Source organism: Carcharodon carcharias, chromosome 6, assembly GCF_017639515.1.
Source record: "Carcharodon carcharias isolate sCarCar2 chromosome 6, sCarCar2.pri, whole genome shotgun sequence".
NCBI lineage: Eukaryota > Metazoa > Chordata > Chondrichthyes > Lamniformes > Lamnidae > Carcharodon > Carcharodon carcharias.
Window position 1 is genome coordinate 80,346,809 of NC_054472.1, and position 27,178 is coordinate 80,373,986.

General features: G+C 43.2%; 1 protein-coding gene across 2 annotated transcripts in view; it reads left to right on the plus strand.

Annotated features, from left to right (window-relative positions):
- The window catches only part of stau2 (staufen double-stranded RNA binding protein 2), a 536,959-nt gene extending 526,533 nt beyond the window's left edge, over positions 1-10,426 (plus strand). For both annotated transcript variants that reach the window (XM_041189442.1, XM_041189443.1), the window contains one exon: positions 9,300-10,426. In XM_041189442.1, coding sequence (XP_041045376.1) covers positions 9,300-9,432 — 133 coding nt within the window. In that variant the 3' untranslated portion in view covers positions 9,433-10,426. The remainder of the gene's footprint in view (positions 1-9,299) is intronic.
- Positions 10,427-27,178: the final 16,752 nt, after the last annotated feature.

Consider the following 27,178-nt stretch of genomic DNA (forward strand, 5'->3'; position numbering starts at 1 on the left):
TGTGTGTGGGATCCCGCCTCCTTTCCCTCACCTCCGCCCCTAATCAGTCTATTTTAAACGATTCTTTATTGCTGCTTTAACATTACCAATAATGCTTTTCTCCTTACTTGGGTTTAATTGTATCCATTCTCATCAGTAACAATCTATATTGTTCAACTGTCTTTACACTGTGATGTCAGCATTCCATTTCTATTGTAAATGTTCCTGAAAAATTCTGCTTGTTTGTAAAACACTGAAAGTTTACCGGAGAACATTAGCTTTGATTTTGGAGATGGTCCTCCTGTGTGACTTTTAAGACCCTTGAATTTCACCTACTGTGGACTATCACCACTGGGCCCTTTCCTGCATTTCTCAGTATTCCAGGTAAGCCTCTTGATATAGTCTTTGCGACACACTTGGCTATCTGCTGTCTTAAGCAAGAAATCTCCTATTATTACAATCTCTTTGTGACTTGCACACTGTAGAGGGAATTGAATACCCCTTGTCCAGGGTGGGGTGGGGCCGGTATAATGGGGTGGAAAGGTGCGGGGTGAAGAGCCCATTACCTAACTGACTTCCCCCATTTAAGATAAGTTTGGGGTAGGGAAGTTGATGTCAGCCTTCCCACTTGTAGGCCATTGAAGAATTGCATTTAGTGGCCACTGAAACGTCATTTAAGGGCCTTATCTTCCCACTGCTGTTATTCTACCAGGTATATCCTAGTAGCCTCCCTGCGGGCTCAGGGTGGGGGGTGTTGCTCTTTTCATTGTACAACATATGCACCACAGAGGCCCCTGCCTGCAGCAAGGGCTACTCCCACTGAAAGACTCCCACCACCCAATCCCCACCTACCACCCCACACCCTCCCCGAGGTCTGCCTGACTGGCCCTGGTGAGACCGCCCCACCCACCTCTCCTCCAGGACCTGCATCAATGCTGCTGCTCCAGGTCCCTGCAATCCCAGCAGCCCCTTCAGCTCTCAATGGCACTGCTGAGACTGAAGAGCTGCCGGCCAGCTGATTGGCTGGCAGCTCTTGGAGGCCAGCTTTTCACCTTTAGAGTCGCAGAAACCTGACGGCAGGCAGTTAATCCTGTTGGGGTTCCCAGAAATGGCTGTGGCTGGGTTGCCATTGGCTTTCCAGCCACTAAATTCAGGCCTGCATTTCTGTCCAAACTATCTCCTGAATCTCTAGCTCCCTTGTGTGACCTTATCTCTGTCCATTTTATTGAACCGTGCCTGGATTCTCTTAGTTACTGTAATCTCTTGGGCTGCTTCTCAGGTTTCCTCACTTTATTTGCTATCAAACGAAATCTATTCAGTATCCCAGTTACTTTGGTTTTTGTCAACACTTGCCTTCATTCTGTAGCAAACCTTTCCCTGATTATATCATTCTCCAACTGATCCCTCATGATTTTGCCTGGAGGCCTGATGCTATCCCAGCCATTTAGTTGATTTATGATCAAGTCTAGGACTATCCACTCATCCACCCTTACTATTATCTGCACTTGTAAGGTCTAGAATTTTCTCTATGAAGCTAGAAAGAAAGAACTTACAATAATGTATAGTGCCTTTTAAACCTTTAGAATTCCCATAGTGCTTTACAACTATAAGTACTTTAGAAGTGTAGTCACTGTTGCTATGTAGGATAATATGGCAGCTAATTTTCACATAGCAAGATCCCAACAGCATTGAGAAAAGTAGTCAGATAGTCTGTTTTACAGTTGCTGTCTGAGGGATAGATATTGGTCAGGGCATCAGGAGAACACCACCTCCTCCTCCCCCCCTGTTCCTGTGATAATGCCATGAAATTTTTTATATGCCCACTTGAGAGGGTGTGCCATATGAAAGCTGGCACCTCCAACAGTATAGCCAGCAGCACCCCCATGCCAAAGTGTCCCTTATTTTTTTCCTGAGAGTTGGTCAGCCTGAGCCCATTTCAGTTCACAACAATTCACCGTGTAAAAAAAAATGTTTCCTCATGTCACCTCTGGTTCTTTTGCTAGTCACTTTAAATCTGTATCTTCTGGTCACCGACCCTTCATTAAAAACACTTTAGGAACATAGGGTAAAATTTTTAGCTCAGCGAGCGTCCCAACATCAACGCGCAGTCGTGCAATATTTCGTTCCATGGGCGTGTGCAACCTTACAGCAGCCAAAACACCAAGCGTCCTTTGCACTCTTTGGGAAACCTCATCCATGGGCAGGATGAGATTTCCTAAAGCAAATAAAAATTAAATTAAAATTTTAAAACTTAATAATAACATGTCCCTACTCATGTGATAGAGTCACATGAGGGGACATGTTTCATTACATTTTTATTTTCTTTATTTTTTTTATAACACTTCATCTCCCTGAGACAACTCTGTGCCTCAGGGAGCTTATGAAGCGCTCACTCGCGTGCATGCGCCAAGGCCACGCTCGCCCGGATCGCGCTTCCACCCCCGCCCACACAGGCAGTTCACACTGGGCAGGCCTTAATTGGCTCACCAACATGAAATTGCCTTCCGGCCCCGATCGCGGGTGGCGCCCACCCCCACTGAGCCTACCTAACCGGGGGGTGGGGGGGAAATTCTGCCCATTGAAACAGTAGTTAGCCATTTAGTTTTTCAAACCTGTTCTGCAGCTTCTATCAAAACTATTATGATTTTGAATTCTCTATCAATCTCCTCTTAACCTTCCCTGTTCTAAGGAGGACAACTCCAGTTTCTCCTGTCTTCCACATCCCTTAAAGATGTTATGAAAATGTAAGTTATAGTTAGGAAAGCTAGCAGGAAAGTTTGCATTAAAGACTCCACTTTGTAACAAACAGATGGTTGTGCCAGAATCTGCATTCTCAAAACTGTTCAAATGTCAGGCCAACTCTCCCTGGCTAGGTTGGTTCCCATTGTTGTCATAAAGATAGTTGGTTTGTTATTTGTGTAACTCGGACCTTCCAGTGGAAAGATGTACCTGTTTGACAGTGTGTTGAAAGCCAACATGAAGAAATGCAACATTGACATCAACTCCTAGGAGATCATCACCTTGGATCGAACCTGATGGTGTATGTGGGAAGGATTCCAGTATTTTGAGACTCAACAACAATAAAATGAAGAGGAAAAGTGAGAGCAGCGAAAAGAACATGCCATGATCTGAACTGATAATACATGATCAGACATCCAACATGACAACAAATGCTCTACATGCCATAAAGTCTGCAGATCCCAAATCAGCCTCATCAGCCATCTTTGGACTCATGAAAGACAATCATCCTTGCTCATGATGGATAGCCGATAGTAACATTTGCTTAGCTTATCTTATCTGCACCTTTATGGGGTCAAATCACTGAGTGAGACTTGAACCCACAACTTTCTGGCACAGAGGCAAGTGTGCAACAGAACGAGCTAATACTAGATCCCCTTCTTCAAGTGACTCCATCAACAGACAACTTATGAAATTCGTCATTCTCTTATTATCTGCAAATATTCCACATAAAAACACCTCGTAACTTGCATTTTAATTCTCTTCCCTTGGCAGCTTCATTTTTGAATTTATTTCACTCAGATGACTCATTTTAAATTTGTTTCTTCCTTATAAAATTTCCTCAGGCTGTGGATCCTCCTCTAATGTGGCATTGCCTTTCTTTGTTACATGACCCCAGCTGAAGCTTTACACTGTTCCAAGGCCTAGGAGAGTGGAGCTGTTCCACAAAATCTGTCTGTAATTTTTTTAAAAGTACATTTATCTGAAGTTTACTCAGGTAATGGGTGCCCATATAAATTTATGATATCCTTTTAAGTTACCTCGTCGAGGTTAAACTTCATACTATTTCCACTACCTTGGTGGGAGAATCCATCCTGCTGGATTTATTTTACCTATACTTTTGTTTTATTTTACTTTACTTACAATTATCACATCTTCCAATGGATTTTGTGATTTCCTTGGTCTTCCTCTGCTGGTATTAAATTCTTTGGCATTTGTTTGCCCGATGCCTGTGAATATTTTTATAGAAGTTCATAGAATTGCTCTCAGTTACCAAGCCAAAAGACGATAGAGGCATTAGGTAGAAATGGACTTAGCCAGGAAATTGTGAAGATAGAACTATCCCATTGAGAAAACGAAATTGAAAAATTCAAAACTTTCTGGATCATTTTATACCTAAACTCCTTGGGCAGGATTTTCAGTTCGGTGGGCGGGCACAATCAGCAGGTCCGGGAGCGGTCGGGGAACAGGCCTCCAACCGCAATTTCATGTTGGCTGGCCAAGTAAGAGCCGGCCAGCGTGAAAGGCGCACTGAAATGCTCAGCACTGCTGGGGTGGGGGCGGGAGGAGGGCGGCCACTGACATAAGCGCAGGCGTGGGGCAGCATGGAATGAAAGCTCCCTGAAGGCAGAGAGCTGCCTCAGGGAGCTGAAGAATTTAAAAGCAATGAATAAAGATTTTAAAATGCAAAAAAGATTGTCCACGCATCAGAATCAGTCACCTGAACATATAGATGATGAAAATTCTGTCCAAACATTTTTATTTTTTGAAGTAATAATGGAAACCTCATCCTGCACTTGGATGAGGTTTCAAGAAAAATGTAAAGTCCGCCTGACCAATTCGCCCATCCACCAACCACAAAATTTGAAGTTAATTACAACTTTAATGGCTTTAATAGGCTTCTTAGTTGGTGGCGGGTGTGCTTCTGACTTTTGCGCATGACCACTGCCCAAAATATCACGTACTACTTTACGCTCAAGCGTGCCCACATACTGAGCTAAAAATTCTGTCCCTTAAAACAGTGGGATGCATTACTTTTATTGGCATATTCCACAAAGTTTTCTGTGGAGAGATAATGCAATTTTTAAATTAGGCCTTAAAAAGACTTATTTTCTACAGGCTACCTCAACTCTCTAAGCCCAAGTCATCAGCATATTATGTACAGCTGCGTCCCTGGGTAATAATGCAAGAGTAACCTGGAATTATTGATGTAGCAGGAAAATAGTGAAAATAAATTGAGGTGGCCCCGATTTTCTTGCCCAAAGCTTAAAAAAACACAGACGAAGCATTGCTTCACAAATCATCTGCATAAAATATATTACTTGCAACAATTTGCTTTAAGTATAAAGTCTTTTGTTCAATGTTGCGTGCTTGCAATATCATCATGATAATATTAAATAATCAACTTCACAATAACGCATGACTTGCGAATGCTGTATTAGAATTTTTCCAATTTTTCAGCTGCCACCTTCTGAAAATTTGACTTATACCACGGTGCTGGAAGGTGTTTGATGCATTGCCACTTGAGCAATGTGTGAGCCCAGGCTGTGACTGGTATTTTGGCCTTGTTGGCGTCAGGCATCATGGCAAGCCGGGTGGGGGGAGACAACATGGCAGAAAGGCCAAAAAACGGTTTCATACTGGTGTGAAAGCACAGTGGGATCATCTGATGCTGTCCACCATGGCGGAACGCGTGCCGCTGGAGTCTGATGCGAACCTGCTTTGCAGCCCACTAATGGGATGCAAAGTAAGGCTGTACCAGAATCATTTCCCCCCACGCCAGATTTACCATTATGCTAGCAGGAAAACACGCCAGCCAGAACATATCTGGACAAGTGTGACATGCCGGGCCGTTAGGGCCTGGCTCAGATCGCAGACATCCAAGGAACAGAAGATGCTGGAGCCCTACAGCTACCAGACTCTGGAGGAACACATGCTGGGTAGATTCTCGTGGACATGGCTCTGCCACAAAGAGCCCAGTGAAGGTGGAAGATCTCTGTTGATGTTTTGGTTCTGATTCAGAACATCACGGTCTTAGCCATGGGCTGCTACATGCAAGGGAAGGGGCAGTGGAATCAATGACTGCCTCAAGTGGAGTGAACTGAGGGTGAACCTGATAAGAGGGAATGGTGAGTATGAAAGGGGGCAGAGAGAGCTGGAAGGGTGGGAGGGTGGGGATGCGACGGTAGTGGTAGAAGGGACAGCATGGGTAATTGGCGGGGACTCGAAGGCAGTCATGGACCCTGGGGATGAGAAGGAGGAAGTCGGGGAGGTCAATGTGGAAGGGGTTGGGATTCTCAAGAAGGTAGGGAACGTGCACATTCACCTGGACATCCTGGAAAGACAAGTGTTCGGGTTAGTCGGTGACAATGGAGAGGTGGAAGGTGGTGCCGAGGGTAAAGGACATGGGTGACTGGGGGTGGGGAAAGGACAGGGGAGCTGAGCAAAAATGTGACTATGATCATCGTTATCAAGATCGAAAGTGAGCGGAGCCTCGTGTTGGACAGGCACACGTGCTGCATGGGAGTGTGATCAGTGGGTGGGTGGAGATGCAGGTCAACTCAGACGGACAACTGAAAGGAAACCCCAGCCGGCAGCATTGAAAATACTCGGGATAGTCAGATTACTGTGATGGATCACCGTGTGCATGGGAGAGTGCTTGCATGAGTCTCCGAAAGGTCCTGCCTCCCCACACACACACACACGCACATACACACACACTTCTCCTTCCAAAATAACTCATTATCTGGCTGCGTGCAGCTGAACTGCTAGTGGGAAGGGGAGCATATAGTGGGAGGACTAACGAAGCTTGTCGATGAAGCTGAAAGACAGCATTACATGTTATTCAGTGAAAGTGAATATATTTTCAGATTATAAAGTGACAAAATGTGTTTACCCATGCACTACTTGTTATCAGAATTTCTTAATTTTTTTAGGCCTACCACTTCTTCTAGGTGCTGCCCTGACATCCGCAACAGGGGTGGAGACAGCCTGTGCAATGGTTGGCCCTGTTGCCTCTGATGACTTTGGCATGTGCCTTCTGGAAAGCCCTGGCTTGCTTTGGCTGTCCTCCTGTGGGCCAGCTGCTCCCCCTGTGGTGACAAAGGACAAGGTTGAGGGATCATAGGCAAAGGGGATTCCGAGGGAGTGGACAGCCTCTGAGATTCCTGAGTGGATGATCCAGGGGTGTCCAGCTGACGCTCCTCTTCCCTTCGGGTGCCTGAGGGCCCCGGCCTGACTCCTTGAGGGGAAGGAGCACCTGAAGGGACGTCGAGGTGCCCCACTTCCCTCTCGTGTTGTCACCGCAGGAACTCGCCCATGGCTACTGCAATGAAGTGAAGGCCTGCATGCATCTCCATGATCTGCTGGACTAAGATCTCCATGACGTCTGCCATCCTTCTCATGGAGACCTCCATACATGCACATGTGGGCACCACTTCATCAGAGAGCAGCCAGACACTCTCCTCCGACTCACATGCCACTCTATTGAGGGTTTCCAACAGCTCTGTGTGATGTTCTCCTGCATTCTGTTGACTCTCCACAATAAGCTGGAGAGCTGAATCTAGAGGCTCGTCATCTGATTTGGACCTCACAGGTGCTTCTTTCCCAGCAGTCCTTTAAGTGCCTGAACCTGCCTCCTCCTGCTGCGGACACGTGGTGTTCATGCGGTGACCACCTGATGTGAACCTGAGCCTGCTCTAGATGTAGATCCCACCAAGGAATGTGTTTCTGCACTGGTGGAGAGTGTGGGTGAGCGCTGTTTCAGGTCTTCCAGGCTGCTTATTTCCAGTTCTTTAATGGAGAAGGTGTCCGCATGGTTAGAGGTGAGGACCTGGATGGAGCTGAGGGACTGGCTGGCTAAGGGTATGGGTCACTTGGCAAAGTTCAAACCAAAGAAGAGATAATTAGTGCATGGCAGTAGAGTCAAAAGCAGGAGAGAGAGCACTCACAGATGCATTGAGAGAGGGGTGATGTGGCGCAGTATTCTCATGTTGGTGTTCACTACCAACCTCACTGTTGCCACAGACACGGCCCATGTCCTCACCAGTCAGGGCAATGGCATGCTGCTCAAAATGAGTGAAGGGCCTAATGTGGACCACTCCACCCCCAGTCTGGGACCTTTCCCTGCTTTGGTGAAGCAGCTTCTCCTGCATGAAAACACTTGGAGAGAATGTGAGCAGGACACATGGCACTGCATGGAATGTTTGTGTGGTGAGCAGAGCCATGGATCGGATGAGGACATGAGCTTTAGAGGATATGAGCCTGATGGAGATGTGAGGGTGTGTGTGAGAGTTAGTGGTGTTGTCCTTTGAGCTGTGAGATCCCTGTGGATGTGTGATGGGTTTGTGAGCATGAGTTGAGAATTATGAGGTGATTGACTTACCCTGGTGGAATGGATGAGATTATTCACTCTATTCCTGCACTGGATCACTGACCTCCTCTGTGCTCTGGTGGCGCTGACCACCGTTGCCACTGCCTCCCAGGCCAGATTGGTGACTCTGGTGGATCTCCTGTGGCCAGAGCAGGGGAAGAGCACATCGTGGCGGCCTTGCACTATGTTCAGTAGGCACCTCGGAAAGGCGTCACTAAATTTGGAGGCTGCCGTCTTCTTTGTTTTTGGGGCCACCTGTTCACTGGAGCAGTCCTGGTCTGTAGACGTGAAGTAGGCATGCGCTCTGGTACACTTTAAATATGGCACCCGGAGCGAAGAAGAACTGAGGTCAAGGTGGCGCGGGCAACTCCAAGCCCACCCGCCATTGATCAAGTGTGATTCCTGTGAATGCATTGCTAATTAGGTAGGATGCACCGGCAATGAGATGATACCACACGAAAACCTACCACTGCAGCTTTGGCAGATAAAACAATTTCTTTCCCGCCCACTACAGATCTGGATCGATTCCGCCCTGTGAATGTTGTGAGGCTATTTGACCCTGGGAGATATCAAAGCCAAGCCAGTCTTTGCCTTTCCATATATGTACACTTGTTATTTCAGAATCCCAACCCAAATTTATTACTTCATATAAAAGCAAGATACTGGAAATCTGAAATAAACACAGAAAATATTAGAAGTAGTGAGCAGATCAAGAAAAGGGCTTTAGGATTTAATTTTTTGAAGCAGCGTTATAATAATTTCATGCAGTGACTGGCCAGGTTCACTGTTGTTACAAGTCACATTACAGGTCCCATATGTAGTATATAGGGTAGATTTTGTAAGCCTTTTGTGGGGTCACGTACTCAAGAGCCCACAATTTGCTAACGTGTGCTCACTGCGTGAGAAAAACCTAATGAAAACTCAGAAAATTTATAAATCTTAAAAATGTGTTCTTGGTCTAGGAGAGATTTTATTGAGTTTAAAACCACTTGAGAAGCACTAATGTGATTCACCAAAACATCCAATATGATAATATTTCTCTCAGCTCTCATTTGCTGTATTCATAAATATATTTATGTTGTAATGTTCCACTATATTATAATTATGTGTTCACTTTTTAAATTAAAGGTGCAGTGTAATCTATTTATATAAATTGATATTGTGTGACTCAGGTTTTTTTTTACTAATTTAGATCAATTCATTTTTACAGACAAGTCAAACATCTGGCACAGAAAGCAGATCATAAACAGGCTAACTCAGGCACCACAGCTCAGGACTGCAAGGATTCAAAGGCTGTCGTCAAGGAGCCTGTAGCACCCACGGCTGCCACTGCATCCTTATAAACCTGTCAACACGCGATAGGGTGTATGTGTATGAGGAAATGACCAATACCATTATATGAATTTATGTGAAGACAACACTAACAGATTGCAAGTGAAAAAATGCATGGTACTGTTAATTTGCAAGGGAAATGACCAGACTGTATAGATTCCCCTTTGCAAAAAAAAATTAATACTTGTGTTGGTTGCCTGTTAGCAGTAGATATGCTATCATGCTGCTGATATATATCAATTTTTAGTGGAAAGTGATTTTGTAAAAAATTGATAAGATAAATACTTCACCACCATTGGCTATAAATACTTCACCATTGTTACAGTAACCACCAATTTTTCTTAGTGCAGCTTTAGTTTCAGCTTTTTATGATGCTTGAGTATTTAAAGTTAACCAATGGCAGTGCCGTGAGAGTTGTAGTTGTTGTCTTCATATATAGTCATTCAGCTTATCTTTTTATGCTGATATAAGCATTTGTCATTCTATATGCATATATATGATTAAGATACAGACTGCTACTCAAGAGTTGTATGCAAAGGCTGAATCACAAAGAAAAATGCTTATTGATACATGAACTGATGTTAGCACTGATCAGTAGAGGTTATAAGATTATACTCCAGGAAAGCAGTTATGGTGTTTGATTTTCATTACCATCACAGAAGTTTGAGGTGTCTTGCCTAGCAGTAACATTTTGTACCCTTTGCTCATCTGTTCTGTGAAGCACATCTACACCCATTCTGTGTGTTGTACAACCCACCGTGTGCATCAACTGAGTGTTTTTAATAACTGCATTCGGACCTGGATAAACAAAGTAATCTTAGCAGAAAGTAAGGTCCACATCCACAGTAAAGCATAACACAGTGATTTATTTAAAATATTCTGTTTGTTGGGTAAACTATGGTAATTGGGCAGAAGGTGTGAAACTCAGTTGAATTTTGTATGGATTAGTTAGTTTTGAATTAATGATTGGCCAAATGCAGTAAAACCACATCAGTTCATGTGTAATTTTGTCTAGTGTCTTTATTTAAGTACAGTTTTTAATGCAATGCAGCTTTAAGGGTATTAACCCCAGAGGTAGTGATCCTTGCTTCAGATTAGATGGGTGGAATTTAATGCAGGTGGTGGGGATCTCACACACCAACTGAAGAGCCAACGAGAGACCCACCATATTAAGTGCCTATCAGGAGCGGTGACAGTTGCTCAGCAATGCCCCCACCAGAAGCTCAATGTCGACGAGTGACCCCAAGTCAAAAAGTGAGGGTAGGATGGGGATTGCAGAGTGGGGCTAATGGTTTGGGGTGCAGGAGGTGTTAAAGGCAAGGGCAATGGGTTAGCTTTCAGCAGCTACCCCCCTCCCCTAACTTCCTGATGCCGGGTCCCTCAATCACACATCAAGTGCCTTTGAGCGAGGGATCTTCCCCCTCCCCCCATGGAGCCCACGGGTTTTCCTTTCTGGCTTCTTTTGTGGCAACTCCCCCACCCACTGCTAGTTGAATACCAGCAGCAGCCAGATGAGGCTCTTAAGTGGGCATTAATTGCCCATTTGAGGGCCTCAATTAACATCCGGGCGGGAAGACTATCTATGAGCCTTCCTATCCTGGACTTAATTGATGGAAGCGGGAAGGTGGCCGGTCCCCCGCTTTTGCACCATTCTGTCTGATTAAATGACCCCCCACCTCAAATTCATCACACATTAAGTTCTGCCTGATGGTTCTATAAGTTACAGTATGTAATTTAAAAGGGAACTTGGATCTACCATGTTAGTTTATTTCTTAATTATATTTGTCCTTTGGCAGTTCTCAAAAAGTAACAGATAACCTTAATCAGATTGGGCTATCCCATACTGTGAAACCTGGATGTTTGTACTGTCACTTGTTAAGAAGATAATTTAACAGAATCCACCTCAGCTTCTTGCATCAACAACAGGTGACCCCATTCAATACAATATGCACAATAAACATAACTAGTGCTCACCAGCAGTAAAATATACAGAACTCACCAGCAATTTAACAGTCACAGAATTTAGAAGAAGGCCTTTTGGCCCATTATGTCTGCACCGGCTCTCCGAATGAGCAACTCACCTAGTACCATTCTCCCGCCTTCTCTTCGTAATTCTGCACAATCTTCCTTTTCAGATAACAGTCTAATTTCCTTTTTAATGCTTCAGTTGAACCTGCCTCCACCACAATCTCAGGCAGCGCATTCCAAATCCTAACCACCTGCTACTTAAAAAAGTTTCTCCTCATATGACTTTTGCTTTTATTACCAATTACTTTAAATCTGTGCCCCCTTATTCTTGACCCTTTCATGAATGGAAGGTTTCTCCCTATCTACTTTGTCCAGACCCCTCATGGTTTTGAATACCACCATCAAACTTCTTTTCTCAGCCGTAACTTCTCCAATCTGTCTTCATAACTGAATTCCTCATTCCTGGAACCTCTTTCATGAATCTTTTCCGCACTGTCTCTGATGCCTTTACATCTTTCCAAAAGTGCAGCACCCAGAACTGGATGCAATACTCCAGCTGAAGGCCAAACCAGTGTCTTATATAAGTTCAACATAACCTCCTTGCTGTTGTACTTTATGCCCCTATTTATAAAGCCTAGGATGCTGTATGCTTTATTAACTGCTCTCTCAACATATGCTGCCACCTTCAATGACTTATTCATCCAGGGTCCTCTGATCTTGCACCCACTTTAGAATTGTGCCCTTTAATTTTATGTTGTCTCTCCATGTTCTTCCTACCAAAATGAATCACTTTATATTTCACTGCATTGAACTTCATCTGCCACCTGTCCACCGATTCCACCAACTTGTCTACATCTCTTTGAAGTTCTACACTACCCTCCTCACAGTTCACAATGCTTCCAAGTTTTGTATCATCTGCAAACTTTGAAATTATGCCTGCACACCAAGCTCTAGGTCATTAATATATAATCAGGAAAAGCAAGGGTCCCAACTCTGACCCCTGGGGCACTCCAGCACAAACCTTCCTGCAGCACGAAAGCCTTTGCTGGTTTTTAAAAATTCTTAATCTTCTGGCCTAGCAGTAAGCTTTGCAACATTACTTTTTCTTTAAGTTTGATACCATCCTTAACTTCCGTGGTCAGCCACGGATGGACCATCCTTCTCATAAGGTATTTCTTTCTCAATGGAATATGTTTCTATGAATAAATCTTTGTTGAGAGCTTCAAAATATCTCCTTAAATGCCTGGTACTTCTTATCTACCATCTTCCTTTTCCATTTGTTTTCGCAGTCCACTTTAGTCAACTCTGTCCTCATATCCTCGTAATTCTCTTAACTTATGTTTAAGATATTAGTTTGAAACCAAACTTTCTCACTCTCAAATTGAATATGAATTTCCATCTTGTTATGATTACTCTTCCCTAGAGGATTCCTTTATTATGAGATCATTAATTAATCCTGTCTCATTTCACGTTACCAGATCTAAAATAGCCTGTTCCCTGTTTGGATCCTCAATATATTGGCTCTCAGAGACTGCTTTGAATAACTTCATGAACTCATCGTCAAGGCTACCTTTGACAATTTGATTCGTCCAATCTATATGCAGATTAAAATTACCCGTGATTATTGTAGTATCTTTTGTACAAGCTCCCATTATATCTTGATTTATTTGCTCCTAAAGTATAGCTACAATTAGGGGGACTATAGATTACTCTCACCAGTGACTTCTTTCTTTTCCTATTTTTTTATCTCCACCCAAACTGATTCTACATGTTGATCTTCCAAGCAAAGGTCATTTCTTACCACTACACTGATCTCATCCTTTATTAGCAGAGCTACCGCATCTCCTTTCAGTTTCTGCCTATCTTTCTGAAATGCCAAATACCCCTAATATTCAGTTCCCAGCCCTGGTCACCTTGCAGCCATGTCCCTATAATGGCTATGCCCATTTACTTGGAAGATGGAAAGCGGCTGAGACAGCTGAAAACATAGGCCCAGATTAGCACTGTGTTGAGCCTACATGGGAGCTCTTTAAAAACGGCGGGTGGGATCCAGTTCAGGGATTCCCACCCCCATTCCCATGTCCAGCAATTTTCACCAGCATGGGAAAAGGATGCAAGTAGCAAGCCTGCATTCAACACTCCTGCCCTTACCAGCTTCATCACAGGAGTAGACAGTTTAAACCCACCAATCCCACAATTTTAGTGGAGCTGGGCCCCTTCTGTAAGTAAACATGGTTCCCTGCCTCTCGGAGGAGTTGTAAACAATGGGAGAAAACTAATCCTGAGTCATCAACCTAAAAATAAAGAGTCATTCAACATTCCCACTTGAATTGCATTGGCCCTCTTACCTTCTCACAAAGCTATCAATCACAGCCATTCATATTATCAAAGTCAGAGCTTTTATCCACTTCAGACCTCTTAATCTTGTGGAAAGCAGCACAGGCAGTGAAAAAACTCTTCAAAGTAAACAGATTATTATAAGGTAATTGAGATGTCAGTCACACAATGCTTTCCCTTCCCCTGTGGCTGTATAAACATTGTTTGCTAAGATCCAAGTGCATTATCCATTCTTGGATCTCAGCCAAGAATTCATTAGGAGGCCATCTGTTTAGCCTGCTTTTGTCGATACAGTTATCAATTGGCCTCATTAAGTATGCTGGCTGAGCACAAAGAGATTTTTTTTCACTTTATATATGTGTATTTACACTAGATTAAGAGATCCGAAGAGGATGAAAGCTTCTGACATTGATACTATGAATGGCAGTGGCTAATTGACACTTTTAAGAGGTTATCAGCTGAGCCATTTCTTTTCAAAGGATCTTTTCAAAGCTTCTGCTTAATGTGTCAGTTTCATTATTATTTCAAAGACTTGTCAGACTTGCCAATGGCTCAGTACCTCTGCACATAGTAGATACTGGGTGATTGGCTATGGAGGGTGCATGGGTGGCATGGAAGGGGCATGGGAGATATCGGGTGTGGAGAAAACATGGAAGATATGAGAGGGCATGGAGGGGTGTTGGAACATAGGAACAGAAGAAATAGGAGCAGAAATAGGTCATTTGGCCCCTCAAGCCTACTCCACCATTCAACTCAATCATGGCTGATCTTCTCGCTCAATGACATTTTCCCACATTATCCCCATATAGAACAATAGAAAGGCTACATCACAGAAAAGAGGCCCTTCAGCCGGCTGAAAAAGAAAAAATAAAAAACTAGTTGCCCATTCTAATCCCACCTTCCAGCACCCGGTCCATGGCCTTGCAGGTTACAGCACTTCAGGTGCAGAACCAGGTACCTTTTAAATGAGTTAAGGGTTTCTGCCTCCACTGCCAAACCAGGCAGCGAAATCCAAACATCCACCATCCCATGGGTGAAGAGGTTTTTCCTCATGTCCCCTCTAATCCTTCTACCAATCACCTTAAACCTGTACCCCCTGGTAATTGACCTCTCTGCTAAGAGAAACAGGGCATCCCTGTCTACTCTATCTAGTCCCCTCAGTCTTGTACACCTCAATCAGGGCACCCCTCAGTCTCCTCAGTTCCAAGGAAAACAACCCCAGCCTATCCAATCTCTCCTTATAGATGCAAATTTCAAGCCCCTGGTAACCTTATTATAAAACTCCTTTATACTCTCTCCAGAGCAATTATGTCCTTCCTGTAAGTGGTGACCAGAATTGTATACAAAATTCCAGCTGTGATCTAACCAGCGTTTTATGCAGTTCCATCATTACATCCTTGCTTTTGTGTTCAATACCTTGTCCAATAAAGAAAAACATTCAAAATGCTTTCTTTACCAACTTATCGACCTGTCCTGCCACCTTTAAGGAGCTGTGGACATACTTTCCAAGGTCTCTCTACCTCTCCCAATGTCCTCCCATTTATTATATGTTCCCTAGCTTTGTTTGCCCTCCCCAAATGCATTACCTCACACTTCTCTGGATTGAATTCCATCTGCTGCTTTTCTGCCCACTCAATTAAACCATTGATATCTCTCTGGAGACAACAGCTTTTCTCTTCACTATCAGCTACACAGCCAATTTTTGTGTCATCTGCAAATTTCCCAATCATACAACTCACATATGTGTTGAAATCGTTAATATAAACAATCAGCAAGGGACCCAATACTGAGCCCTGTAACACCACTGGAAACTGCTTTCCATTCGCAAAAACATCCATCGACCATTACCCTTTGTTTCCTGTCACTGAGCTAATTTTGATCCGGCTCGCCACATTCCCCTGTATCCCATGGGCTTTTACTTTTCTGACCAGTCTACCATGTGGGACCTTATCAAATACCTTACGAAAATCCATGTAGACAACATTCGCCGCATTACCTTCATCAATCCTGCTTGTTACTTCCTCAAAAAATTCGATTAAATTGGAAAGTACACAGTAGGACAGAGTATAAAAGAAGGGATAATGGGAGCTTGTCAGAAAGGTACAGGAATAATAATGGGGGATTTTAATTTACATATACACTGGAAAAATCAGATGGCAAAGGTGAGTTCATGGGCAGCATTTTTCCATGGGCGAGTGGGGGGGGGGCGGGGTGCGCTCGCCGACGTGTAAAAGCCAACATGTAAAATGACGCGCGATGACGTCGGGCGGGCATCCTGATGTCACTGCACGTCATTTAGATTTTCAGTTTGGCGGGCGCGCAACCAACTTGACTGCAATCCTGCCGAACTGTCAAAGGCCTATTAAGGCATTTAAAACCTAATTAACTCAATTTAATGAGCTGCCCATCCAACCTTAAGGTTTGAGGGCAGGCGAAGAGCTCAGGCGGCCTTCGCATTTTTCATGAAAACTCATCCACAGGCGGGTTGAGGTTTCATGAACTGTTTTAAAATCTAATAAGAACTTATACATTTATTCTCCGACATGTCCCAGCTCATGTGGTAGTGTCACATGAGGTGACATGTTTTAAAAATTTAAAAATCCCTTATTTAAAAATTTAACACTGAAACAAATGGGAGCTTGTCAGAAAGGCAGAGCAATAATCATGGGGGCATGGAGGTGCCTCAGGGAGATCTCTGCGCTCTTTTGCGTGCATGCATGAATGAGCGCAAGGAACCACACAGGGAATTCCACCCCCTGCCCACACCGGGAGCGCTCAGCGCTTCCAGGCGCATGTCACAATGGGTGGGCCTCAATTGGCCTGCCCATGTAAAATGGTGGCGCGAACCTGATCAGGGGCGCCAATCGGGTTCGCGCCCACCCCCGCCCAACCTCCACAATGGGAGGAAATTTCTGGCCCTTGGAATGATTTTGGGACAGTTTCTTAGAACAGCACGTTCTGGAGCCAACCAGACAGCAGGCTATACTAGACCTGATATTGAGCAAAGAGATAGGATTAATTGATGGCCTCATAATGAAGGCACCGCTAGGTAGCAGCGATCATAATATAATTGAATTTTACATTCATTTTGAGGGAGAAACGTGTACATCCAAGACTAGTATTTTAAACGTAATAAAGGCAATTATGAGGGCATGAAAGTTGGCAAATGAGGTTAAGGGATAGGTCAATAGAGGTTCAGTGACAGACATTTAAAGGAATATTTCAGAATACACAATATATACATTCCAATGAGAAAGAAAAATTCCAAGGGCAGGGCCCACCATACGTGGTTAACTAAAAAAAGTTAAAGACAGTATCAAACTTAAAGAAAAAGCATATAATTATGCGAAGATGAGTGGCAGGTCAGAAGATTGGAAAGAATATAAAGAACAGCAAAGAATGACAAAAAGATTAACGAGGAGGGAAAAATTAGAATACGAGAGAAAGCTAGCTAGTAATACAAAGACAGATAATGAGAGTTTCTATAGGTATTTAAATAAGAAAATAGTTAACAAATTGAGCATTCATCCTAGAGAAAGTGTGTCTGGGGAATTGATCATGCAAAGTAAGGAGGCGGTAGATGAATTAAACATGTATTTTGCTTCAGTCTTCGCTATAGAGGACACAAATAACAGTAGTTCTGTCGAAGGGTCATGAGGACTCGAAACGTCAACTCTTTTCTTCTCCGCCGATGCTGCCAGACCTGCTGAGTTTTTCCAGGTAATTCTGTTTTTGTCACAAATAACAATCCTGGAAATCATGAAATGGAAGGGAGGGAAGAACTCAGGAAAACTACAATCACTGGGGAAAAGTTTTCCCCCCCTTGGGGGGAAGTGCAGGAGTGGGCGCGGGCAGGCGCACCTCCAATCGGTGCCCCCAATTGGGGGGGGGGGGGTGCGCCGCCATTTTAGATGAACAGTCCAATTAAGGCCCACCCAGCGCTATGCACTCCATGTGCGGGTGGTGGGGGGGCGGGGATTCCCTCAGCCGAGTGCTTTCTTTCACGCATGCGCGCAAAAGAGCGGACTGATCTCACTGAGGCTAAGTGCTGCCTCAAGTTGGATGGGCAGGTCCATCAATGATGTTAAGTACTTTTTAAATGGCCTCAATAGGCCATTGACAGGTCGGCGGGGGCACAGCTGATTCGGCTGCGCCCCCGCTGACCTGAAAATGGAAATGACGTGGGGTGACGTCAGGAGTTCTGCCTGACATCATCCTGCATCATTTTACACATCGGCGAGCAGAACCCACCCCCCTGCTCGCCAACTGGAAGTTCCTGCCTCAGGGAAGTGGTATTGAGCAAATTGTTGGGGCTGCAGGCTGACAAATTCAAAGGTCCAGATGGATTTCACCCTAAAGCATTTAAAGTAGTGGCTAGTGAGCTGGTTGATACATTGGTTGTAATTTCACAAAATTCCCTAGATTCAGGGAAGGTTCCATTAGATTGGAAAATAGCAAATGTAACTCCTTTATTCAAAAAGGGAGGGAGACAGAAATCAGGAAACTAAAGGCCAGTTAGCCTAACATCTGTCATAGGGAAAATATTAGAAGCTATTATTAAAGACGTTATAGCTAGGCACTTAGAAAAATCCAAGGCAATCAGGCAGAGTCAGCATGGTTTAGCTAAAGGGAAATAATGTTTAACCAATTTATTAGAGTCTTTGAAAGAGTCACGTGTGCTGTGGTTAAGGGGGACCAGTGGATCTACTGTACTTGGATTTCCAGAAGGCATTTGTTAAAGTACCACATCAAAGGTAATTGTGGAAAATAAAAGCTCATGGTGTAAGAGGTAACATATTGGCATGGATAGAAGATTGGCTAGCTAACAGGAAACAGAGAATAGACATAAGAGGGTCTTTTTTCTGGTAGGCAGGATGTGACAAGTGGTGTGCTGCAGTGATCAGTACTGGGGCCTCAACATTTTACAATTTATATAAATGACTTGGATGAAGAGACCAAAGGGATCATTGCTAAATTTGATGACAAAAAGGTAGATAGGAAAGTAAATTGTGCTGAGGAGATAAGGAGGCTACAAAGTGACATAGATGGGTTAAGTGAGTGGGCAAAGAACTGGCAAATGGAGTATATTGTGGGCAAATGTGAAACTGTTCATTTTGGCAGAAAGAATAAAAAAGAATCTTGATGGTGAGATTGCAGAGCTCTGAGATTCAGAGGGATCTGGGTGACCTAGCGCATGAATCACAAAAGGTTAGTATGCAGGTACAGCAAATAATTAGGAAAGCTAATAGAATGGTCATAATTTATTGTGAGATGAATTGATTACTAAAGTTAGGAGATTATGCTTCAGTTGTACAGGGCATTGGTGAGACCACATTTGGAGTATTGTGTACAGTACTGGTCTCCTTATTTGAAGAAAGATGTAAATGCATTGAAAGCAGCTCAGAGAAAGTTTACTAGGCTAATATCAGGAATGGATGGGTTGTCTTATCAGGAAAGGTTAGACAGGCTAGGCTTGTATCCACTAGAGCTTAGAAGAGTAAGAGGTGACTTGATTGAAATCTTTAAGATCCTGCATTTTGACAGGGTGGATGTGGAGAGGTTGCTCCTTCTTGTGGGAGAATCTAGAACTAGGAATCACTGTTTAAAAATAAGGGGTCACCCATTTAGGACTGAGATAAGGAGAATTCTTTCCTTCAGAGGGTAATGAGTCTTTGGCAGTGAAAGCAGAGCCTTTGAATATTTTTAAGGCAGAGCTAGATAGATTCTTGATTAAGAAGGAGATGAAAGGTCATTGGGGGTGGGCAGGAATGTGGGATTGAGGTTACAATCAGATCAGCCATGACCTTATTGAATGGCAGAGCAGGCTTGAGGGGCTGAGAGTCCTACTCCTGCTCCTAATTCGTATGTTCATATGTAAGACATGATCTTCCCCAAACAAAGCCATGCTGACTGCCCCTGATTAATGCACTCGTTTTGAGTGACAGTTTATCCTTGTCTCACAGAATTGATTCTAATAATTTGCCCACCACCAAAGTCAAACTGACTGGTTTATAGTTATTTGGCCTATCCCTCACACCTTTTAAACAACATTCACAGACCTCCAATCCTCTGGGACCTTGCCTGTATCTAGTGAGGATTGGAAAATGATCCTCAGAACATCTGCTATTTCCTCCCTGGGATACAATCTATCTGGCCCTGGTGATTTATCCACCTTCAAGGATGTTAGTCCCTCCAGTACATCCTCTCTCACTATGCTCACTGTATTTAATATTTCACACTTCTCCTCTTTAACTAGAATATCTGCATCATCCCTCTCCTTAGTGAACACAGAGACAAAGTGCTGATTGACATCCCTGCCCACATCTTCAGCATCGGTGCATAAGTTTCCATGTACATCTCTGATAGACCCTGACTTTCCTTAGTTATTCTCTTGCTCTTAATGTACTGTTAAAACATCTTTGGGTTTTCTTTGATTTTACCTGTCAGTATTTTTTTGTATCCTCTCTTTGCTTTCCTAATTACCTTTTTTTTAACTTCGCCCCTGTAGTTTCTATACCCCTCTAGGCTTTCTACAGTATTATGTTTTTTGTGACTGTCATAAGCTTTTTTTAAATTTTATCTTACCTTGTTTGCTTCTAGATATCTAGGAGGCTCTAGATTTGGCAGTACTGCCCTTTCTCTTTGTGGGGACATGTATACACTGTGCCCATAGAATCTCGCCTTTGAATGCCTCCCACTGGTCTGTCACTGATTTTCCTTCAAGAACATAAGAAATAGGAGCAGGAGTAGGCCTTTGGCCCCTCAAACCTACCCCACCATTCAATAAGATCATGGCTAATCTGCCCCAGGCCTCAATTCCTCTTGCATGCCAGCTCCTCACAGCCCTCAACTCACTGATATGTCAAAAATCTATCTACCTCCTCTTTAAATGCTTTTAATGATCTAGCCTCCACAACTCTCTGAGGTAGAGAATTTCAGACATTCACTAGCCTCTGAGAAAAGAAAGTCGTTTGCATCTCAGTTTTAAAGGAGTGTCCCCTCATTCTGTAACCATGTCCGCTAGTTTGAGATTCCCCCACTAGAGGAAACATCTCCTCAACATCTATCCTGTCAAGCCCCCTCAGAATTTTGTACGTTTCAATAAGACCACCCCTCATTCTTCTAAACTCCAATGAATAAAGGCTTAACCTGTTTAGCTGTACTTGATGAGTCAACTCCTTCATCCCAGGAATCAGCATAGAGAATCTCTTTTGAACTGCCTGTGATGCCAATGTATCCTTTCTTAAATATGGGGACCAAAACTGTGCACAGTACTCCAGGTGCGGCCTCACCAACACCCTCTACAGTTGTAACAAGACTTCCCTATTTTTAAACTCCAGTCCCTTAGTAATACAGGCCAAAATTCCATTTGCCTTCTTAATTACTTGCTATACTTGTATGCTAACCTTTTGTGTTTCATGCACAAGAATACCTAGATCCCTCTGTGCTGCACCTTTTGGGAGTTAATCTCCATTTAAATAATACTCTGCCTTTTGATTTTTTTCTACCAAAGTGCATAGCTTCACACTTTCCTACAATAAACCTCATCTGCCAAGTTTATGCTCACTCACTCAACCTGTCTATATCCCCTTGCAGATTTCTTATCCCTCATCACAGCATGCCCTCCCACCTATTTTTGTATCATCAGCAAATTTGGATACATTACACTCTGCCCCCTCCTCCAAGTCATTAATATAGATGGAAAATAATTGAGTTCCTAGGACTGATCATTGAGGCGCTCCACTAGTTACGTCTTTCCAACCTGAAAAAAACTCATTGGCAGGATTTTTCAGTTGGCGTGCGGGGGCGAGCCTGACACGCTGACGTGTAAGGTGACATGCAATGACATCGGGCATGCGTCCCAACGTCATCGCGCTGTCCCGCAATGTTTCATTCAGTGGGCGCATGCTGGAGTTGGCTGCACGCCCACTGATATGTAAATGGCCTATTAAGGCCATTGAGGAAGTAATTAATGTAATTGTTAACGCTGCCCATCCAACCTTAAGATTGGCGAGCAGGCAAAAAGGCCAAGCGGCCTTCAAGTTTTTTAGGAAACCTCATCCACGAGCGGGATGAAGTTTTCTAAAGCTTTTATTAATTAAATAATTTTTCCTATATATAAAAATATGTCCCATCTCATGTGACACAATCACATGAGGGGACATGTTTAAATAAATATTTAATCTATTTATTCATTAATTACAATAGCAAGTTAATCTTCCTGAGGCAGCTCCATGCCTCAGGGAGATTGAAGCGCTCTTTCGCGCACATGCGCGAAAGAGTGCTTACTTGACTCTCTCTCCTCTCCCTGCCTGCACAGGTAGCGCTGAGCACCATGGTTCATGTCTTACGCTGGGCGAGCCTGAATTGGCCTGCTCGCGTAAAATGGCAGCGCGGAGCCAATCGCGAGTGGCGATTGGCTCCTCAACCACCCCGCCCGCTCCCACCAAGCCCACCCACTGCCTGAAAAGTTCAGGTCATTAACCTCAACTCTCTGTCTTCTGTGTGTTAACCAATCCTCAATTCATGCTAATCCATTACCCCCAATACCATGAGCTCCTATCTCATGCAATAACCTTTAGGTGGCACCTTATCAAATGCCTTCTGGAAATCCAAATACATTACATCTACCGGTTCCCCTTTATTAACTCTGCTTGTACTATCCTCAAAGAACTCTAGCAAATATGTCAAACATGATTTCCTTTTCACAAAACCATGTTGACTCTGTTCGACTGCATTAAGCTTTTCTAAATGTCCTGCTATTTATTCCTTAATAATGGGCTCTAGCATTTTCCCAATGATCAAGTAGCTGTAACCAGCCAACTTTCACCAGGTCACCTCTCTGCTTCATAAAATCTGTCTTTGCCCAATTTAAAACTTTCATTCCTGTCCTATTTTAATATTTTTCCATTATCATGCTAAATCTAACTGTATTATGGTCACTCTCTCCAAAATGGTCACCCACTGCTACTTCATCCACTTGCCCAGCTTCATTTCCTAAGACTAAATCTTGAATTGCACTCCCTCTCGTTGGGTTTGTTAAATGCTGGCTAAAAAAGTTCTCTTGAATGCAGTTCAAGAATTTTGAGTCCCCTGTGCCTATTACACTGTTCGTATCCTAGTTGATATTAGAGTAATTATTAAAGATATGCCTTGATATCTTTAGAAATCTCTATAAATCTATCAACCTTGGCCTTGAATAACATGGGAGATGGCAATGGCATGGGAGATATGAAGTGGCATGGGGGAGCATGTGGGGTGGATGGTGGGACAAGGATATGACATACATTATTACAACTGGGCCCATGTCTCAGTAAACAGAGGAGGTGGTGTTCCAGCATGCCTGCTCTGTTGCCACCTTGGGCCTGTCTCTGGCGGCAGCAGGTCCTACTCTACCCCATCCACACCTCCCTGGAACAAAAATAGGATTTGCGGGGTCAGGAACTTGCCCAACTCCCGATACCCATCTCCTTGATGAAAATACAGCCCATGTTCTCAATCTTAGTGGCAAATAAGTCCATGAGCTCCTCATGCTTGATGTTGGAGGTAAGGGTGGTGGGCACATTAGAGTGGGGTTTGTGGGAATGATTGTTAGCTGGGGAAAGAAGCCAGGAGGTTATCTTTGTTCTCCAAATGATCCTGGAATACCAAGTGGCATTGGCACACTGAAGGCTCAGTGGCATTTGATTTGCAACAAGACCTGGTGATGAATGGCCAACCCTGTACCTCTTGGACTTGGGGAGCAACAATGAGGCCAAACCAGAGAATAAGGAAGGGAGCAAATGAAAATTGTGCTGGGAACAAAAGAATCAAAAGTGGACATAAGGGAGTGTTTGACATCAGCAGAATCAAGGTCATGGAAATAGAGAGGCCACAGGAAATAGCTCAGAAAATTCATGTTTATATTACAGGGCTGCACCAGAATTACCTAAAACTAAATGGCAGCTTGAAGTGGCTGAATGAAGACACAACCTACAGTTGGCTGTTACAAGTTGATTGCTGTCAGAGGCTGTGGAACCCAGAGGCAGAATCTTTTCTAAGTCAGATGTTGCTGCCTTGGGCCTTCAGACTGACTGGTGTGCCTGGTGGCCTACCACCAGTTGTGAGGTCCACCCCCAATGGTTTTGATATCTGTCCCCCAAAGGACTTTCTGGTCTTATACCAGTGACAGGTCTCACAGATGCATCCCTTGTGGCATGCGAATCCCTTTAACTAATTTGATATCGAAGGGACGATTCCCCTGACCTATCAAACTTTGGTAGCATCAGTGGAAGTACCAACAGGTGGGCTCACCTTGGCACATACAGCGCAATGCACCTCTACATATATTTTCAGGGCCTATAACGTAAGGTTTGTTTGTTATACTTCAATTGGTGTAAGGGCAATTCCAAAAGCCCTATCTGCCGTGGAGTGAAAAGGTTGATGGGAACACCTACAGCTGATGCTTTTATGTGCCTTTGCAAATATTGTAAATCTCTTAAAATGTGGTCTATGGAGTATTCCTTAGTTGAGGGGTTGTCTTTGATTTCTCTTTTCTTACCTTTACTGGGCCTCTCAAGTATTTGAAATCTAATCGTTTTCTCTTCACTGCATGTTCTACAAGTCAATGGAGGAGAAAATTGGGCAAGATGTAAAATAAACAGCCATTGCCCATTTTGCATAATCACCCAAAATGAAAATTATTCCCAAGACTGCTTCATCAGACATTATTTGGAATGAATTTTAATACCAGATTGAAAAACAGTAAATGTTTTAAAACACAACCTCAAAGCAATGAGTAATTAGAAACATAGAAAATAGGGGCAGGAGTAGGTCATTCAGTCCTTCAAGCCTGCTGCACCATTCAATATGATCATGGCTGATCCTCTACTTCAACGCCATACTCCCACCCTCGCCATACCCCTTCACATCATTAGAGTCTAGAAATCTATCTATGTCCTTCATAAATATATTCAGTGACTCGGCCTCCACAGCCTTCTATGATAGAGAATTCCACAGGCTCGCGATCCTCTGAGTGAGATTTCTCCTCATCTCAGTCCTAAATGGCTTACCCCGTGTGATCACTTATTGTAGACCCCCATCCAGAGGAAACATGATTCATGCATTCAGCCTGTCCTGCTTTGTCAGAATTTTATACGTTTCAATGAGATCCCCTCTCATTCTTCTAAACTCCAGTGAATACAGGCCTAGTCGACCCAATCTCTCCTCAAAAGACAACCCTACCATCCCAGGAATCAGTCTGGTGAATCTTCGCTGCACTCCCTCTTTGGCAAGTATGTCCTTTCTTAGGTAGGGAGGCCAAAACTGAACACAGTGCTCCAGGTGTGGTCTCGCCAAGGCCCTGTACAGCTGCAGTAAGACATCTTTGCTCCTCTACTCAAATCCTCTTGCAATGAAGGCCAACATACCATTTGTCTTCTTAACTGCTTGCTGCATCTGCATGCTTGCTTTCAGTGACTGCTGTACAAGGATATGCAGGTCCCTTTGTACATCAACATTTCCCAATCTATCACCATTTAAATAATACTTTGCCATTCTGTTTTTCCTACCGAAGGATAACTTCACATTTATCCACGTTATACTGCATCCACCATTTATTTGTCCACTCAATCAACTTGTTTAAATCATCTTGAAGCCTCTTAACATTCTCTTCACCGCTTACATTCCCACCTAGTTTTATGTTGTCAGCAAACTTGGAAATATTACATTTGGTTCCCTCATCCAAATCATTGATATATATTGTGAATAGCCAGGGCCCAAGCACTGATCCCCAAGGTATCCCATTAGTCACCACCTTCCACTCTGAAAAAGAACCATTTATTCATATTCACTATTTCCTGTCTGTTAACCAATTTTCAATCAATGCTGATATATTACCCCCAATCCTATGTGCTTTATCTTTGCAAACTAACCTCTTATGGTGGACTTGATCAAAAGCTTTCTGAAAATCCAAATACACCACATCCACTGGTTTTCCCTTATCTATTCCGCTAGTTATGCCCAACTGGAGTTAGGTTTATTAAACATGATTTCCTTTTCATAAACCCATGCTGACTTTATCTAATCCCATTGATATTTTCTAACTGTCCTGTTTTCACATCCTTTAAAATATTCCAGCATTTTTCTTGCCTGATATTGGGCTAACCAGTCTGTAATTCCTTCCTTTATCTCTCCCTCCTTTTTTAAATAGTGGCATTATATTTGCCACCATCCAGTCCAAAATCTATAGAATCTTGTAAGATGACAACCAGTGTATCCATTATTTCCATGGCCAGCTCCTTTAGTACCCTGGGGTGTAGATTATCAGGCTTTGGGAATTTATCAGCTTGCAATCCCATTAATTTCAGCAGCACAATTTTTTTTAGTAATACTAATTTCCTTCAATTACTCCTTCTCATTAGACCCTTGGTTCCCTAGCATTTCTGGGAAGTTATTTGTATCTTCCTCTGTGAAGTCAGAACTAAAGTAGTTGTTTAACTGCTCTGCCATTTCCTTGTTCTCTATTATAAATTATCCTGTTTTGGATTGTAAGGGACCTACATTTGTCTTCATTATTTTTTTTCTTTTTATAAGCTTATAGAAGCTTTTACAGTCCACTTTTACATTCCTTGGAAGTTTACTCTCATACTCTATTTTTCTGCTCTTAATCAATCTCTTGGTCCTCCTTTGCTGAATTCAAAACTGCTCCTAATCCTTAGGCTTGCTACTTTTTCTAGCAACTTTATATGACTTCTCTTGGATGTAGTACTATCCTTAATTTCTTTTGTCAGCCATGTTTGGGCTGCTTTTCTTGTTGTGTTTTTGCACCAGAAAGGAATGCATAACTGTTGCAATGCATACATTTATCCATTAAATATTAGCTAATGCCTATTCACCGCCATACCTTTTAATGAAGTTCCCCAATCTATCTTAGCCAACTCACACCTCATACTTTCGTAGTTTCCTTTGTTAAAATTTAGGACACTGGTTTCAGATCGGACTATTTCACTTTCCATCCTCATGAAGAATTCTATCATATTTTGGTCACTGTTTCCTAAAGGAGCCCCACAACAAGATTATTAATTAACCCCTTCTCATTGCACAATACCAAATCTAGGATCGCCTGTTCCATAGTTGGTTCCTCAACATGCTGGTTTAAAAAAACCATCAGGTACACACTTCAGGAATTTATCCACCACAGTATTATTGCTAATTTGGTTTGCTCAGTCTATATGTAGATTAAAGTCACCCATGATTACTGTAGCACCCTAATTACATGCATCTTTAATTTCCTGTTTAATGCCGTCCCCTACCTTACCACTACAGTTTGGAGACCTATAGACAACTCCCACTAATGTTTTCTGCGCCTTGTTGCCTCTTAGCTCTACTCAGACTGATTCTACATCCAGCTTTTCTGAGCCTAGTTTTCTTAAAAGTTACATATTACATATTATAAATTATGGCTGGAGGTAA